Raw genomic sequence first — 18,883 nt, forward strand, 5'->3', positions numbered from 1 at the left:
CGCCATGCAAAGCTTCAAGTCATATATACATATCCTTACTTAAATAACTTTTTCCAACGTATACAGGCGACTGGATAATTAAGATTACATATTGAATGATCCAAAATGGCTATCATTAGGCCTATACCCTAAAGTTAAGCGCATTTACCTTAACCTCACATTGGGCCTAATTAACCTCCGTATTGATAACCTTTAAATTCACAAAGTTACCTACTGGCACAGTTACCCTAATAAAACTATATGGAAATTCATGTGAACAATGATTACATCATAACACTTAGCCCGGAAAAAAGTGGGAAGGGGTGTCCGTGAGTTATTTGCATAATGCCTCAGGTACTTGTTATACAGGGTGGCCCCAAAAAGTTTACACTTTTTCAGACGCAGATTTTTCAAAATTTGGAGACATATCGAAAATGTTTTAAAATATACCTGAACTACAGGATCTTGGTGGTGTATGGGGAAAACGGCATTATAAAAAAAAACTTAGCCTAAAGCAATAAACTTTGAAAAAGGTTTTTTTCCCGGATCTCATGGCGCGACGAATGGATTCTGTTTTAATCTTAATTTTCATCGGGGGCTCACAATTTTTTAATTTTTTTTAAAGTTTAATTTTTTTCAATCAATGTTGCCCAAAATTGTTGGCCGCAGAATAATTTTTTTTTGGGGGGGGGGCTATTTTGACGTTGGTGGCGCCACTTACACTCCTTTTATACTACTGGAAAATAGGCGACATAAAATCACCGAGGTCAAATCATGGGACTAAAAAAAAATTACATAAAAAAAAATTGACAACCTCCGCCCCCCGGGTGCGCCACTGTAGAAAACACCTCCACGGTCAATGCAGGTAATTAACCCGTTCAATACAAGGGGCTCCTTTTGGCAGCAAAGTTCGACGCCACTTCCTTACCGTAATCCCTTTTGGCACCAAGCCATTTTGCATTTTGCGCAATTGTGAATAGCGCTCCATCTCGACGAATAGTGTATCTCACATATGCGTAGATCGTAATTGTCGAAACATGTCAAACAGATTACTGAATTATGTGGATATTCATCATTGTTTTCTTCCCTCCCCCTCCCTCCCTCGGGCCCCCTGCAATGTTGGTAGGGGCATTAGCCAGTTTGCTTTAACTAATAGTTACATATAGATTGGCGCTTAAAAAAGGGGTAAAAAAGAAAGGAAAAAAAGGAAAGGAGGTGTGAAGTCACATTTGCTATTAATTTCATACACCTTTAACAAAATGGGCGTCTGCAGGGGTGTCAATAGGGGTGGAGTGGGCAAATGTCCCCCACCCCCTCCCTGAAAAACGTATCAATTGAGAATATGCTAGAGAAAGTAACTTGAACGATTTGTTCCCCCCCCCCATCCAACAAAACATCCCGGCGACGCCAAGTATAGCATTCTACTCCATAATTATAATCCCCATTACAAATACTTTAAGCCCATTAGTCCCACACGATCGGAATCCCTCCATATGTTCGTGGCTTTTACATTGACAACACCAATACAGCACCAATGTCTGAGGTACAATTTGATAAATTTACATTTTTGCTAACACTGGAACCTGGATAATAAAGTCCTCTCCCCGCAAGTTGATGTAGCTAGAATAAACAGGCTGTTACATGTATATTTTCGGACGAAATAATTCTTTAAAGAGACAACAGGTTAAACTGATATATATGAACGGTAAAATGCAGCTCCCAACTTGAAAATGGGAGGGAAAAAATAAAAAGAAATATGGGTTTTTTAAACTGATTCTTTACAATGTCTGATGTGAAACGTTTCAACGCCACGGGTATTTTACCTCCTCTCCGCAGCTCCACAAAGCTCCATCAGTTCCAAATCTTGTAGTCTAATTCAATAAGACTATCTGAGATGCAGTAAGCATCATTAACTCAGGCCCGGATTAAGTGTTTCGTAGGCCCTAGGCACCAGGGTTCCGTAGGCCCTACTCCCTAGGCACCGGCACCAAATTCACGCGTCACGTTGAGTACAAATCATGCCAGGCCAAACTGGTATCCTAGCTCCATGTTGGCACCAAGGGCGTCACTAGGTCCTCAAAAGTGGGGGTGGTACATTCGTACGTACATACGTTTTATGTTGATAAAAACTAATACGGTCGAGTGTGAAGGCTGAACGGCGTTGCGTTGGGGGCCCGCTGAAGGGCCCCGGAAAAAAAATGGGATTCTAGACGCTCTAGCTGTGGTGCTATCTGAGGCAGTTTCTGACCACTTTAACAAGATCAAAATTCCAACATCATTTTCGTTCGGATTTGGAGGTATTGAATCAGCTATTCTGAGCTATAGAATCAAAATTTGTATGCTACAACTTTTTTTTTATTCGGGGACGGGGGGGGGGCATTTTTCGTAGGCCCTAGGCACAGTGCCGTGCCTATTGGACAATCCGGGCCTGCATGAACTATTTAAAACATACATGCACACAGCATTCTTGAACCTTGGTGACGAAACTGTTCTACATGCTTCTTAGTTGTAAGGGTAAGCTCGGCTCTTCCTAGGCCTAAGAAAGACGTGCCAAATATTGCAATAATAAGGTAATCACAACAACGCAGGACGATTCTTGCCGGAGGAGAAGCAACAACAATCTCGCGATGCCAACCGCCGATGAAATTCGATGGTCAAAAATGCGAATGCTGCGCAAAAAAAGATGGCGGCGATGACGACCAGGCTAAGGATGTAGTTACCCGTGATGTCATACAGTCCACCTGGTTATTAAAGGGAAATTAAAATAAGAAAATGTTTGTCGTGAAATGTGTGGAATGTTTTTTCCTTGTTGCTCTTGTTGAACGAACATATGTTTTTCCCAAAGTAATATAAATCACAACAACCACAACCACAACAACAACAACCACAACCACAACAACCATAACCACAACCACAACCACCACCACTACCACAACCACCACAACATTAACCACTACAACAATAACAGCAGCAACAACGACGACGAAAAAGACGACGGCGATAACGACATGATGCTTAATCATGCATGATCAAGCATGAAGCTATAAAAACGGACTGTGTTTGTTCGAATTTTAATGTACAGACGGTCTTATTTACATAAAATGGCCCCGCCCCATTGCTACGAAATGACCAAGACGTTATGGAGAGCAAGTAAAAACCAATATTATGCAAGGGCGCTCAACACCAATGCAGCTATCGCTCTTGATCACTGACGAGGCTTAGGCCAAGAGTAAGACTAGGGGACCGACTGATCAAACGATCAATCCTTGGATCCTGATTGGTCTATCCATGGCAGCAACAGTTGGGTATAATCCCACGTTTGAGGGGAAGTATTGCGAACGTACTGGTCCCTCGGTGTTGGTGCGTATTCTTTTCACGATGGAGGAATTCAGGTGCAATACACATCCGGATCAGTAATTTCGCACTGCTGCAGGCTCTCAAACCATGTTGTTATGAAGTTATCGACTGGCAAATAATCGACTAAACGTACGTACCTGACAATGGGGCACCAATAAGTGACCCGATGCCGTAAGGAAACAGTGCTAGAATCGCCACACCATTGGAACTATAGGTTTTGAAGAAAATATCAGCAACAACTGCATTCGAGTGTCCGTATATCAAAGATCTCAGGAATCCGGAAACTGAAAATAGCATACATTTGGGAAATAAGGTGACTTGCAAGGAATAAAATAGAGGTAACAGAATTCGAATGCACATGTGATATTTTTACTTCTGAGAAACACAGTTATGGTGTGCATTTTCTTTCAAGTCATAAATCTGCCAATTAGCCTAAACGAGCGTTTAACTTACATATTGACAGCGCCATCATTTGTTGGAAGGTCTGTACCACCGTCATGACGCCCAACGCAATGGTTCCTAAAAACACCGAGGCCACCAGGAAGTAGAGCCGTTGACACGGCAGATGATCCCCGACCACGGTGAAGAGAACTTTCCCCCCAATTTCTCCAATGGCGAAAAACATGATGACTACTGCTATGCGGTCACTGCTAAGACCGTGGCCATCCATGAAACTGGCCTGCAACAACACCCCAATCCCGGAATAAAGGAAAAATACAAAAATACAAAAACGTTCATTTCAATCGTTTAAATCGACCCCCGGATTTGACCTCCCGACAGACTCTATATGCAATTGCAATACTCCACTGACATTGGTGTGTTGAACACGTCCGTTCTCAGAGTAGTGGATTCAACTCCTAGTACACCAATCATCCACAGAAAGTGAGGCAACGGAGTTTGGTAAAGGTAAGGGTGCTTGAAACAGCCCCAGCCATATGGTTGCAACGGCAAAGCGTCGGTCGTTGTCAGGGAAAGCAAATCCGATTACGTACTAAGACGCTTTAACAGAGCACTGAAATTCGTAAACGTTGTGTTTCTCAGAAAATATGCTCGGTATGATTGAAATGTCACATTCTAACTGAAGAAGAAATTCTTAACTTCATGTCAGTGAAAAAATCGCCGTCATCGATGCCGAAACGTCTATACTGGTTACTGTCAAAGATGACCTTCAAGTCTGGAAGAAATCGTTCGAAAACTTCCCCAAGTTTCACGAGTTGTTGAACGCTTTTATCATCTAAGTATATTTCGAATTTCAGCTTAATCTGTTGTTGTGGACGCTAGTTTTACAAGTGGAACCATCTCCATGGAAAATTTCGAAGAGGATCAAAGCAATCATTTTTCGACCCAACCCATTTGTATTGTTCAGCAAAGCGCCGTAGGCGCCACGGCTGATTTCGGCCAATAATGACGGGCATATTGGCATATTCATAAGCGTCACTCGGCGTGACATGGCGTGGGTCTCGGTATCGACCAATGGAAGCCGCCAAAAAGGGTGATATTTGTTAATTAACAACTCGTGAAGAGGGCTTTTATGCAATTGTTTACTGCACGCCGTAATGGATATGAACGTCATTAATATTCGTGACGTTTGAAAAGATTGATAGATATTGTGCACGTCTGTGTTACAATTTTCAAAATTGCACGTAGCGAGGCATATTTTTCCAATTTCAACGAAAAGTAATGAAAATATTACAACGACTTTTAGCACATACTTGGATCATTATAGGGGAAATAAATCCTGAAAGTTGCATGAAGATACGGTCTTCCAAACTGGAGAAATTAATTTTCAAAGATTTCACCCGCCAACGTAAACATGTCTGTGTACATGTAGTTATATTCAAAATAAAGTGTTAAGTAACCTTTAGAAGTCGCCCTTCGCAACCATATGGCTGCTTTATGTCGTTCTTTGATGAACCAGGCGGTGTGCTTAAGTGGGAACCCGACTAAAAATCTATTCATATCAACCGCACATCATTTTATTCATTCAACCCAAAAATATTAGTAATGTTAGTCATTTCGACAATGCAAACCCCCCTCCCTCGCCCCGATGTTATGGTACTTACAAAATTGATGGTGAAAAATGTCCAACCCACCATGGCCAAACAAGCTCCTATAGTCCATGCCCATGGGTCAATATGCGTTATCATGTGGTACACCTCCCAGTCAACGAAGCAGCTACTACTGCCTTTAACTTCGCAGCTTGGCGTGTGGATCCTGTCTTCGTGGGTTTCACAGCGTTCCTCTTCATCTCCTAGATCCTCTCCCACCAACGTTCTTTCTGTAGGGTGGTCCGGATCCAAGGTTTCAACTGTCTCTAGGGTGATTTGTTTCCTTTCGTCTACCCCGGGTTTTCCCTCATCACCCCCCTCATTGTTACCCTCGTCCTCCGTCGGTGGGTCAGTCAGAAAGAAGCTCGCCATGATACCTAACGCCAATGTCCCCACAGAGATGTATCTCAGAGCCCGTCGCCATCCGAACTGAGTGATGCAAGTACTTAACAAGAAACTGTAGGCCAACATACCTACAAGACACAAACGAGATCAGTATTCACCAACATTTTCCCCATAATATCGTGATCACTTGCAAGTGTACAAACCATCGCTTACCTGCAAACAATTGACGTTAGCTCGAATATAACTCCCGTCAGGTATGCTCGCAATTTTTTCGGGTCAGATTGCCAAAGTTCCCAAGACTGGATTGATTTGATTGATGGCGCCCTCTATATACCGTCGCAGCGGCTTGACCGCGCTTGCAAATCAAAGGGGCCGGACGCGATATTTTTTTCGTACGCATGGGCGTATTTCGAAGTACATTGAGTTGCAAGTCAGGTTCTCGGACTTTATTTTCCCTTGAAAAAAAATCCTCCAAACTACATATTGGTAAAAAAAAAATGTTCCAAATGACTAACAAACCTTTTTAAGATAAAAAAAGAAGTAAAGAAGAAGCATAAAAAAGCATCCAATGGGAATCTCAGAGCCCGTCGCCATCCGAACTGAGTGATGCAAGTACTTAACAAGAAACTGAAGGCCAACATGCCTACAAGACACAAACGAGATCAGTATTCACCAACATTTCCCCATAATATCGTGATCAATTGCAAGTGTACAAACATATCGCTTACCTGCAAACAATTGACGTTAGCTCGAATATAGCTCCCGTCAGGTATGCTCGCAATTTTTTTCGGGTCAGATTGCCAAAGTTCCCAAGACGTGCATAATGTTTATAGACACATATACAAATAAAATACATTACAAATACAATACTGTGGCGGGGATCTCCCCGGGCCAAACCTAAGTTCGTTGGGACCAAGTCTGACACCTACTAGACTGTAGCTGATCTTCCCGAACCCAAGCTTTCTCAAGACGAGAGACCACTCAGAGCGACCTCAAGCCTTAGGGAGCAGGTCCGTTTTGGAGGAAATATTCCGCCGATTATGATGATTGTGATTACCCTCCGTTAATTGCACAATAAGCCAACAACAAATACACTTGGACAATAGGATTGTCGGCACAACAAATAGCATCGTAATGTATTATACAATAATCAAGAAATATGCAGTAGTGATTGAGTCTTAATTGTTAATTACCAGGGTCACTTAATTACACTTGGGAGTTACCTGACAGCTCGCCTAAGCAGCAACACGCACAGCTTGAACAATGTGCCCAATGTAAACATTGACTAGAGGAGTAAGGCAAAGTTGCCCGTTATCACTCTTTCTCTATATTTTAGCAGTTGAACCGTTGGCAGAAGCTACTCAGATGAACAATGACATTAATGGTATTCATGTTGATGGTGACGATCTAAAAATTTCTCAATTTGCGGATGACACTACTATTTTTTGATGGGTCTGAAAACGGACAACATTAAACGCACTGTTTTATTTACTAATTTTGATCAAGGAGGTTTGAATATGATCAATTATGAGCAGCACATCTATGCTTTAGAAGCTGCTTGAGTTAAGAGACTCCTTAGGGGTAGCGGGGTAGCATTTATTAAGGGAATAAATGTGTGCTCCGGAGGTTTTTATCACTCGTTTAATACCGCTTAGAGTCTGGGTGCTGATAATTACCCGAGCCGGAGGAGTCCACATTTTATTGTGACACTGGAAAAGTGTTTAAGACCAGCTAGCCATGTCTTTATCATCCGTTTAAGACCGGCCACGTGACGGGCTCTCTACCAATAGGAATAGCTAAACTGTCTGAGGTATTTATGAATAAAGATTAATAAATGCCTTGGAGAGTTGATGGTTTCTGATTGGTCGAGATTCGATCACGTGGCCGGGCATTAACGGTGATAATGGACCGGCTTCAAAGATCAAGCGAATAAATGGCCCCTGAACCAGCATTGATCAAGCCCCGTTCAGCCCCATGCAAGCCAATGATTGGTCAAAATATAGTAACAGTCCTGCGGTAGCTTGTAACAATAGAGCAATGCACATGCGCTCAACCCCCATCGCGTGAGACTGACGCGCGCGTACGCAACACAGTTGCTAGGGATGCGTGCGTGCGCGCGCGTAAGGAAGTTTTGAAACGACATCGTACAGCAGTGCAGTATATACTGAGGATGTTTACGACGAAAGCGTAGATCAGTACGATTTATTTTCTTTGAACACTTCACCCACCGACATATTTACCTTTCCTAAACCAAGCATCTTTGTAATTCCGGACACAAGGAATGTGTAAACGAGATTTCAGCTTCCTCCATCAGGTAAAGATATGAAAACATTGTTGTAATTTGTTTCGCTACGGCAGCAGTTTCTGCTGAGTTTACGTCGTTATAGCTGTTAAGCTAAAATATGGCCCATGAACATGTACACAAAAAAGTCTGGAAATATCGCCGAAAGAAAGTCACAAAATTGGAGCATTTTAACTGTTTATTTCGTTAAAAAGGTATTTATTAATGGGAATAACAGTGTGAAAATCCGGTCTTCACTGCGTGATAATGACCGGGTGTGGGGGTGACCGCTGTTAATGGACCTCGACTTCGTCTCGGTCCATTAACAGCGGTCACCCCCACAACCGGTCATTACCTCGACTTCTTCTCGGTCCATTAACAGCGGTCACCCCCACACCCGGTCATTATCACGCAGTGAAGACCGGCTCCTCACACTGTTATTCCCTTATTCTACATCAGGGTGTGGTCGTCCCTTCAAAAGAAAGCCATAGCTTCCATTCCACCAACTCTTCATGCAGAACTTGGTATTCAGCCTTAGTAGCTCCATCTAGCCAATCTTTTAAATCAACTGTCCATAATTTGTTCCTTTAACATGCCCTATGCTCATAATCTATGAACTTTAGCTGTGGTTTTTCTACTAGCTTTATGTTCTCTTGAGGAGGGCCAAAATAAAAAAAATTTAAAAAAAAAGATCAGGAAAATACAGGTACTTTTGAAAGTGTCGTCAATTCGGAGGCCTCAGTTTATTTGAATGTAATTTTTCATCTAAATTTGTTAAATCGCTCCATCTGAACTCCTCCACGTTAAACGACATTTTGTTAGCTTGGAGCTTAGTAACTTACAAAGAGTCCAGTTACCTCAGAAGAGTGTTTAATCCGAGTCTATGGACATTTTTTTTATTACCACACAAGGTCAGCCTCTTTTTTTTTTTTTATAGACAATGATTTGAAGCGGGTATTCTTACAATTAATCACATGTTACTCCGACTGGTACTTTTCTTTCATACAAAGACCTCTGCTTTAAAAATAAATTAAAAACGTTCATTCGGTATTTTGGGTAGTTAAAAGCTATTCCTTGGTCTGGAAAGCTGAATAAAAATAATAAGGATTTTCAACCCTCAGTTAATATTGAAGTTAATCCGCTCCTAAAGAAGAAGCATTTTGTTAAACATGTGTATAACAAGTTAATGGACAAGGCTCGGTATAAACCAGTGAAAGTTATTGCTACATGGAGAGATTCTTAAATTATTAACTAAGAGGACTGGAATTGTATCTCTCTGTCTTACAAAATACAAATGTACTATAGATATCGAAACTAGAATTTTCCAGTTCATGTTTCTTCACAGGTTAAAAGTGAATAATGTGTTTTTGCACAAAATTAGGCTTGTTGATAGCCCGAGCTGTACGTTTTGTGAGACAGAGAAGGAACATGTTTCTCACTTATTTTTCAATTGCGTCTTTGTTCTACCAGTTTGGGGCCAGGTATACAGGAGTGGCTGTCCTCTAAACTGAAGGTCAATATAGTTTTCTCTGAATTTTCAATTATGTTTGGGTACAACATACGTATATCTATAAAATGCAAATATGATGAAAAACCTCCTGTTTGTAGTGCCTTCAAAAATTTGGTCATGTTAACAGAGAGAATTGGATGCAATATTGCTCAAAGGAGAGACAAACTTGACATTCATAATCTTAAGTGGCACCATTTTAGTGAAAAAAACCAACAACATAAATTTGCTTATATCCTTACTGTATTTAAAATGATGTGACCATTTAATGTCCATTCTTTGTTTATCCTCTTACTATTTTGTAATAAATTTTACTTTGTTTCTTTTTTACTGATTGACTAAATAAAAAATTAAAAAAATGAAAAAATGTGATTTAAACAAAGAATACACATGCACAGAAAATGAAGAAGCCATTGTGGTTAAACAAAAAATGAAAAAATGAAATCGTTTGTCATGTCCATACTTATTGTCTATGCCGTCATATAGGAGAAGTGACGTCATCGCCACCGCCTTAAATAAATCTTTATTCTATCTATGAATAGATTGCTAACAAGAACTCAGAGGAGGAGGAGGAGGAGCTGGGGAGCCCACCAGTGTGAGGCTTATCATCTTCCGTTGAGGGTCAAGTTGTGGATCCACAATTGATCCACAACTTGATCCTCAACGGGGGATGATTTACGCCACACATAACTACTGGCCCCAACTTAAAGCTTCATCAATAATATAGGCCAATTACCCCCAAACATTTACAAAAGTTCACCTGAACAACTGGACTACCAGCGATACTTACATTAAGGTTAATACTGCAGACCTTTCGTTTAGTTCCAATGAGCATTGATTTGGTTTTGCTGGCGTTTATTGTAGGTTTGTTCCTGCTACACCAATCGTATATTCGTGCTAGGGCTGTATTCAGATTGTTCCCTATCTCATCAACACTGGTAGAACTACACGTTAATGTGGAGTCGTCAGCATATACATGAACAAATTACACTCTTTAGGGATACAAAGCGGTAGGTCACTTGTATAAATAATAAATAACAGTGGACCTAGAATTGATCCCTGTGGTACGCCAGTGTGAAGTGGCAAGGCCTTGGATATGTTGCCCTCAATATTCACAGACTGACTGCGTTCACTAAGATATGACTTCAACCACTTGATTACAGAGGTTGACATATTCATCTTTTCAAGTTTATTTAGGAGAGTTGCATGATTATAAACAGAATCGAATGCTTTACTTAGATCTATAAAAAAACAGTGCCTGTTATTTCCCCACGCTCCATGAGCCTGAAACCATGTGTTCGTAAAATCATGTAAGGTGGTTTCAGTTGAGTGTGAGGGCCTAAACCCTGTAGCCCGTGGGACGACGCCTTTTTTCGCTCGCCACGCGGTCTGGTTTGCCGAATTTTATAAAACTTCACAGACATGTAGATTATGGTGTACCATATCGAAAAAACTTTGTTCCCCGATCCACAGTTTGTTTGGGAATGAGAAAATCTGGGATAAAAACGCAGAAAATTCTACCTGAGAAAAAAACATAAGAAACAGCGCCCCCTATTGACACAGTCAGAAACCTTTTCTCACGCAATGGCTGTCCGACTCCGAGTTCGGGCGGTCTGTTCTCAACTTGACGCGAGTATTTATTATTGTTCTCGCGCTCGACGGCGAGAACACGACCCACGAACACGTACTGCACTCGGAGCAGGATCTCACACCATGCCCCTATAGCTATCCGTCGTTGTTTGCAATAATGATATACCCGTGTCAAGAACAAGACCCGCCCATACTCGGCCAATGAGTGCTTGCTAGATGACACTTCTTTCATATTATATTCTAGATTTTTGTTATATCTCATCGGGATACCAAAATATTTTTGTTACAGTTTTGGCCAACATGAAATGATCACGCTTTAAATTTAAGATCGAATGTTTACATTGTTATGTATTAGCTGAACATCGATTGGTATATGGTTAAACCACAGATCAGAATAATTTTGTGCACTCTTATCTCTGCAGGGTAACATGTTTTCAAAAATAATATAAGTGTGTGGCATTTGCTGGAGCAGCTGAACTTCTGAAACATCTTTAAGAAATGATATTACTGAAATTAAAAAGTAATACAAATTTGATGCAGCCTCAAAAAGGAGGCGGGTGGGCCGTTGGGTTATTTGTGGTTTCACGGAATGGACAGAGCAACAACAAAATATCGAATCGGTTCTTAAAACAATATTCACAATAATAATATCGGTAAAACGGTTTCAGCTTAAACAAATATGCAGTGGTAATGCTGCCACTCACAGCTTCCGAATAGGGGAATATACATTAATGTTCTCGTTTGAGAAAAGTTTGCAAACAAAAAAGTGGGTCCTTCAATTTGATGAGACTTTTGATATGTTATACAATAACTATCTATCCCGCCGGTACATGTGCTCATAATCTCGTTTGGTTAGTTCAAAATAAACAAGTATAATGCTCATTCAGTACAGATTGAAGAAACCTATGTAATCTGAATACCATTCTGCTTGTTTCCTTAACGGACTGTGCAGGTTTAAATCCCCCCCCCCCCCCAACAAAACGAATAAATAAATAAATAAATGGATTAAATTACATTAAATAGGTTTTCCCGGCTAATTTTAAACCTTTATTTACCGTCTCTAATATTCATATTCGCCCATCACCGTCGATTTAGTGCTCTTCCAACGTTTAATTTCGTCTTTTGTGTGACAATATAAAACTCAGTTTAAGCAATTACAACAAGTACACGTTTTCGTACCGGAGTATCGATTTCGTCTACTATGCCAAATCTTTTCAGTCAAGAAATTTAATTCGTCCAATTGATTTATAATCAACGAATTTGATTTTTGAATGCTGCCATTCGGCAACAGCTTAGACGAATGTGATCTGTAATGATCTTCTAAGGGAACTTGAAAGAAGTATTATCTGGCAAGCGCTCATTGCGCGCGAAAATGTTTCTGACTGTGCCAAAAGAGGGCGCTGTTTCTTATGTTGTTTCTTATGCAGAATTTTCGGCGTTTTCATCCCAGATTTTCTCATTCCCAAACAAACTGTGGATCGGGGAACAATGTTTTTTCGATATGGTACATCATAATCTACATGTCTTGAAAGTTTTATAAAATTCGGCAGACCAGATCGCGTATCTCGAAAACTAAAGCGTTTTCCGCCACTCGTCCCACGGACTAGTACTGACTGACAGCGTATGGATTCCTTTGGGGAACTAACCCACCGGGCCGGTTTTTATGTGCAACCATGAGAGAACACGGCGAAAAATCATTAAAAACGGGCCCTGTTTCACATCTGTCGCCACCACTTCATTTTTCGACAGAGTATAGGCCTACCTTAGTTCATACTACAGTATGAATGGTATGACCCTAACAATATACTCTTTCAGAAAATGAAAGGAAAACTGAATAAAACACTGATTTTCAAAAAAAAAAACACCCGCCAAGGGTAAGGCTTTACCTGTTGATGTTCCCGTTACAGAAATGCCATTTGCTCGACTGAAATTGTCCTTGGGGAACCACTCCAAAACCAACCCCGTGACCGCGTGGGTCACGAAGTTAACGCCAACTCCACCCATGACACCGAAGGTAAACACGGCGTAGCCTAGCGCAGGAACGATGGAGGTTAGAAGATATCCAACGCATATGATGACGTGTCCGAGGATGACCAATTTTACAGCTTTCATCCTCATCATCAGAAGGGCGGTCAGAGGGCTCATCAAGTTGGCAAGACTCGATGCAAGAGAGCCTGGCCATCCTGAAGAACAAATAAATAATGGTGATGTGACAGGTTATTTCAATAGTCAAATACGGCAGCAATATAAGATGTAGGGCTACACTCGAACCATTATATAGGATGCGCGTTGCTATTAACGGGGTTACGCATCCGAGTCGGCAGCATCCCTATATGGGCGTTCATGATGCAAAATGACTAAATTGGTTGCAAAGACGTGAACAACCCCAACGATAACCTTGGTAAAGGCGTTCGTCGTTTATATTCGTCCGTACGCGGTAATCAATCGGCGGCATATCGTTGCAGCGCGAACAGCGACCTCAAGCGGTCACTATTTTATGCAAATCATTTGGATCCGACCGAACGCCTTGGTTCAATCGGTTACATCTCTACTGTCCGACTCGTACATCTCAACGGGGCCTGACGTCCCATTGGACCGACGTCACATTGGCCGATGATTTTATACTGCGTATAGTTCCACTGCAGGTTCAGGTTGACTAATCCTAACCTAACCCAATCTATGCTCTAACCCTAACCCTAACTCCAACCCTTACCCTGGGACGTTAGTGGAGTATGGGACGTCGGACCAATATGGGACGTCGGACTAATATGGGACGTCGGGCAAACTTTGTGTCTGACCTACTTGACAACAAAGGTGCTTTTTTGAGCTTGGAACGCTTTATGTTAAAATTCAGTATTAGGACTAACTTTCTAGAGTATGGTGGAGTTGTCGAGGCCGTCAACAATTTTTTTCTTAAAGGGGTTAAGTCAAATATTTGCTTTCCTTTTATCCCATTTAATTTTGAGGTACTTTTGTCAGATAAAAAAGGTTCTACCCGTATTTATCATATTTTTACTTCAGTGAAAAAGGTTGCGAGTAAGTTCATTGACAAATGGGAAACAAAATTGAGTATCAATTTCCCTGCCACTAAATGGTCGGTTTTCTGCAGTATGCCCTTTACGATTACTTGTGATACAAAATTACGATGGTTTCAATACAGATTGGTCCATAGAATCCTGGGCGTCAATTCTTATTTGGTAAAGATTGGTAAAGGGGAGAACGACTTGTGTTCCTTCTGTCGTGTAGAAAAGGAAACTCTGATTCACTTATTTTGCACTTGTGAGATTTCTTTATCGTTCTGGACTCAAATTAGTGATTGGATTAAGGAGACTTTGAATATTAATGTGTTTGTAGATTACGAGATGATTTTATTTGACATACAAAAACTGGAGCGCCCTTAATTTATGTCTTCTCCTATGCCGTTACCACATTTACAAAATGAAGATGAATGGTAGTAAACCGTCTCTTTTAGTATTTAAGAATGAGCTAAAACGATACTATGTATTGGAAAAATATATATTTACTACAAATGGTGATCTTGCTAAATTTAATGCGAAATGGGATCCATTCTCTCTTTTATGTAATGATTAATATATTATTTGTTTATACTTATTGTAAAACGCAAGAGAAACGTTTCTTCTGAATAAATAAGTTTCCCCTGAGGGAAAAAAAAATCTCTGACAATCTGAGGGCTTGACTAAGTGGGTGAGTGGTGTAATTAAGTTGACTTAACTGCCAGTCTTAACTGCGAGCCTTATGTAAAAACTTGTTGGCATACCTATAATTAATATATCATGGTTACGAAATGGCCAGAGAAAACCCTGTGTAATGCTGTGCAGTATTGAGTGCTTTGTATTTTTCTACTTTAAGTATAATTGCATTCAGATGTAAAATAAGACGTAAGGTTAATAGGGTATCAGCATTATTTCTACCGCCTTCTACTGCAGAAAAACACGGGAGAACTTTTGTTTTTAAAAGTAAATTGTAAGTCTTGATTATTTATACCTGAAAGAATTCACATGTAAGGACCTGATGAAATTCGTTTTAGAATTGGCTAAACTGAAAAATAATGTTGTCCATTTCCACAAAGTCAATTCTTGAAAACCGAACACCGTGTTGTAAAAGTTAAAAAAGGATTCGAATATTATACTTAAAAAAAATTGCTGGTCAAACTTTAACTGTCGAGCCAAAAATGTATTGGCCAAACAATAGCAAACAATAAGTTCACGCCTTTTTCATAAAGTTGTGCGTGTCTACCTTTGTATGCATGCATTTATCAACACATTTCTATTTAAGGGAAACCTGTTTGTACCTTTTTGTAGTTACATGTTATCAGATTCTAGTCTTTCATTAGTATATTTGCAAGTATAGACGTCTTTATAGATGCATTATATTGCAATGCGCGTTTACTAGAGGATATAGCCTAGATGGAACAATAGTTTTGGCTGTAAACTGTATGGAAGATGTTCATCGTGGCATAAGATTAAGATGCATTTTCGGAGCGCCATCTCGTCCTCTATAAGGCACGATATGCTTTCCAAAAAAAAACTACAGCAAATTTCCGAAATCACACACATCACATCATTTGGCCGTGGCATGTGGGGCTTGATGTTTGATTCCTATAAACAATAGAGAATCAAAGATGATAGTGTCATTTACATCTATAAACCCTAAACTTGTGAATAGTTAAAAAAAAATATGGGACGTCGGACCAATATGGGACGTCGGACCAAAATGGGACTTCGGACCAAAATGGGACGTCGGACCAAAATGGGACGTCGGAATAATGGGACGTAGGACCGTGGGACGTTGGACTACAGAGACGCTTTCCTCTGTCTGTAAACATTGAACCACGGCGCTCCAAACACGGTGTTGAATTAAAGGAGGACCCTTCAATGGCAAAATCGTTATGACAGTTTAAATACTGTACTTTTATTTCTCCATGACCCCGACCCGATTATCTGACTAACAGATGGCATAATATCTTGGCCATATTGAAGGGGACCTCTATGGATGTACAGTGATAGCGGGCTCGCGGAATGATACTTACCAGCCAGGACAGCCCCGGAGTCGAATTCCTTCTGCAGACTGACGAATAAAATGCTGTAATTGTACAACATCCCGTATGTCGCTATTTGCTGCAGAAATGCGCTAACGGCAATGACCCAGCGCCACCACCACACTCGTAGGCGTAGCATTATTATGCGATAGTCTGGTCACACTTACTGTACTCTACTCTACTAGCCTCTTTCAATGAGCTGATTTTTTCCTAGAGAGGTAGATACACCATGGAGGCCTACCAGCCAACAGCCAGTAGAATCTTAAACAGCCAAATTCTGTATAAAAAGCCTTGGTTTGCGACTAGCCTCGTGTAGTAAACAGATTGAATTTGCCATGATGAATAACGTGGTCCTCGGACTCCTAGGCCTACTGATTGATATTTGGCGTAATGGTGCATATGGCCCTGAACAGATGTTCGACCACTTGACCTATAACCCATACAAACATTACACAATCTACACTGAATGCATGCCTTATCGCTGAATAACAATGCATGTCTATAGTACGGCGATCCATGAGTGCCATCCACTTTAATATTTAGCCCTACTGAGATAATTTATCACGTCATGTTGCATGTATTAAAAGCGACTTAATCACATAAATCATCTCGCCAAGTCGACTTACGGAAATCGAGATGGCAACTTGCCGAGATATGAAGCATATTAGACAAGATTACTTGGTAAATATTTTTGTAATATTTTTCTTCCTCCATTGTCAATGTAGCTTATTAACAATGCATGCAGATCACGATAGCCATGTGTAGTCCCACACGATCGGAATCCACCGTACACCAAAAGATACCAATGTTTGAGGTATTGTGCGGCTAGTAGTCCGTGTTTTAGCTTCTACACTGACCTTATTAGCCATGTGGTTGCAAATACTTTAATCTGAATGGAACAACATGCACATAGACATGTGGATGTTCGCGGGCAAAATTTATATTTGAAAATCAATTTCTGCCGTTTGGAAGACCGTATCTTCATGCAACTTTCAGGGTTTGTTTCCCTGATAATGATCCAACTATGTGCTAAAAAAAGTTTTGATAAGTTCAGAACTTTTCATTGAATTCGAAAAAATAGGTCTGGTTACGTGCATGTGTAACCGGGGAGAGTGGGATTTATAAGTTTTAAAATGTGGCACTCTCCTTACAACCGAGTGGTTCCACTAAAAAATGATTTGGGTAGAGCGAAGTTTTCTGTTGTCTCAATAATATCAAATGTTTTATTTACAGCACAAATATGAGACAATATATATATACAAATGATTAGGTATTTACAAAAGAATTACAGTATATATATGAACTTTGGGTATATCAAACGAACTTTTTGGGTCTATAAAAACGACAGTCAAAAAGGGAAAATAGGCTAATGAAGTTGCTCCAAGGATAGTATCACTTGGGATGGTCTACGTTCATGCCTTCTCCGTGTCCGATGTTAAAATCGAAGATCAGCAGTTAAAATAGATGAAAATATTGTACTGCTATCACAAGTATCAGGGAGCCTCACTCAAAATGTGCAGATATAAGTGGAGAGTGTAAGAGCTCGCAAAATGATGGTTTGAACGCAACAATTAAGGTGGATCGAAATCAAAGTTATTTCGCAGCTAGCCTTACAAGAAAACTAACCGAAACGCCCGGAATGTCAGCTATTTCTCTTAAACAAAGCGCGGTGGAATGCAAAACTCGCCTGCTCGCTACGCCCATTGCATAGTTTAGCAAAATTCTAGGCGGCGCGCGCTGTGCAAAAAAAAGTTTAGTTGGCCGCGAGAGGGCGCTAGGCAAAAAGCATGATCGCAATGGCTGCTCACATGTCATGCGTGTGAAATAACACAACCACGAAATTACAAAAGTTATGATATGAATGCTGGAGTAAGGAACCTGTCGGGTAAAAGTAAGTACTGAAACCCGACCTGGTTACACATGTTTAAAAGTTGTAACACTGGTGTTTGCAATATCTGTCAATCAGTGCAGGCCTCACGAATATTAATAAGGTTCCTATCAATTATGGTGTGCAGTAAAAATTTGCAGTATCGCCTCCTTCACCAGGCATTCAACTTTTCCTCGGATCAGCTGATTTCCTCTTTTTGTACTTCCCATGTGTGCCATTGAAAATAGAAAAACACGGTACAAAGTCTTGGAAAGATTTGAATTTCCTCTGTTTTTGTGACTTCCCAGTTGCATGCTGACTTCACGAGTTATTAATTAATAAATATCACCCTTATTGCCAGCTTCCATTGGTCGATACCGAGACCCACGCGAAGTCACGCCCAGTCACGCTAATGAATATGCTAATACATGCGCTTCGTCAGCATTTTGTCGCCCCAAAATCGGCCAACCTGAAAACCATGCACGTGAGTTTGGTCGGCAAAAAATCCTCGTCGAGATTTTTCTTGGAGATAGTTCAGGGTGTAGCACAAGCGTTTGCAACAAGATTACGCTGAAATTCAGAATATACTTACATGATATTTGTTCAACTACTCGTGAAATATTCTTAGAAATTGAGATAAATACATAGATTTGGGGTCGTTTTCGAACGATTTCTTCCCGACTTTAAGGTCAGCTTTACCAGTAACCAGTATTGACGTTTCGCCATCGATGACGGCGATTTTTTTTCACTTACATGAATTTCTTCTTCCGTTATAATTTAACATTTCAATCACACTGAGCATATTTTCTGAGAAACACAACGTTCAAAAAGCCATGTTTTTTGGGTGCAT

At 40.5% G+C, this 18,883-nt stretch overlaps 1 protein-coding gene across 1 annotated transcript; it reads right to left on the reverse strand.

Moving 5' to 3' along the window:
- Positions 1-2,553: 2,553 nt before the first annotated feature.
- On the reverse strand, positions 2,554-16,538 carry LOC119742792 (monocarboxylate transporter 13-like). Its single transcript, XM_038218963.1, has 6 exons — positions 16,158-16,538; positions 12,994-13,290; positions 5,430-5,857; positions 3,790-4,015; positions 3,474-3,620; positions 2,554-2,720 (listed from the first exon to the last, which is right to left on the reverse strand). The coding sequence occupies exons 1-6, from the start codon at positions 16,303-16,305 to the stop codon at positions 2,554-2,556; spliced, it is 1,413 nt and encodes a 470-aa protein (XP_038074891.1). The 5' UTR covers positions 16,306-16,538.
- Between the last annotated feature and the right edge of the window lie 2,345 nt (positions 16,539-18,883).

This window comes from Patiria miniata, unplaced genomic scaffold (genome assembly GCF_015706575.1).
Source record: "Patiria miniata isolate m_02_andy unplaced genomic scaffold, ASM1570657v1 HiC_scaffold_6, whole genome shotgun sequence".
NCBI lineage: Eukaryota > Metazoa > Echinodermata > Asteroidea > Valvatida > Asterinidae > Patiria > Patiria miniata.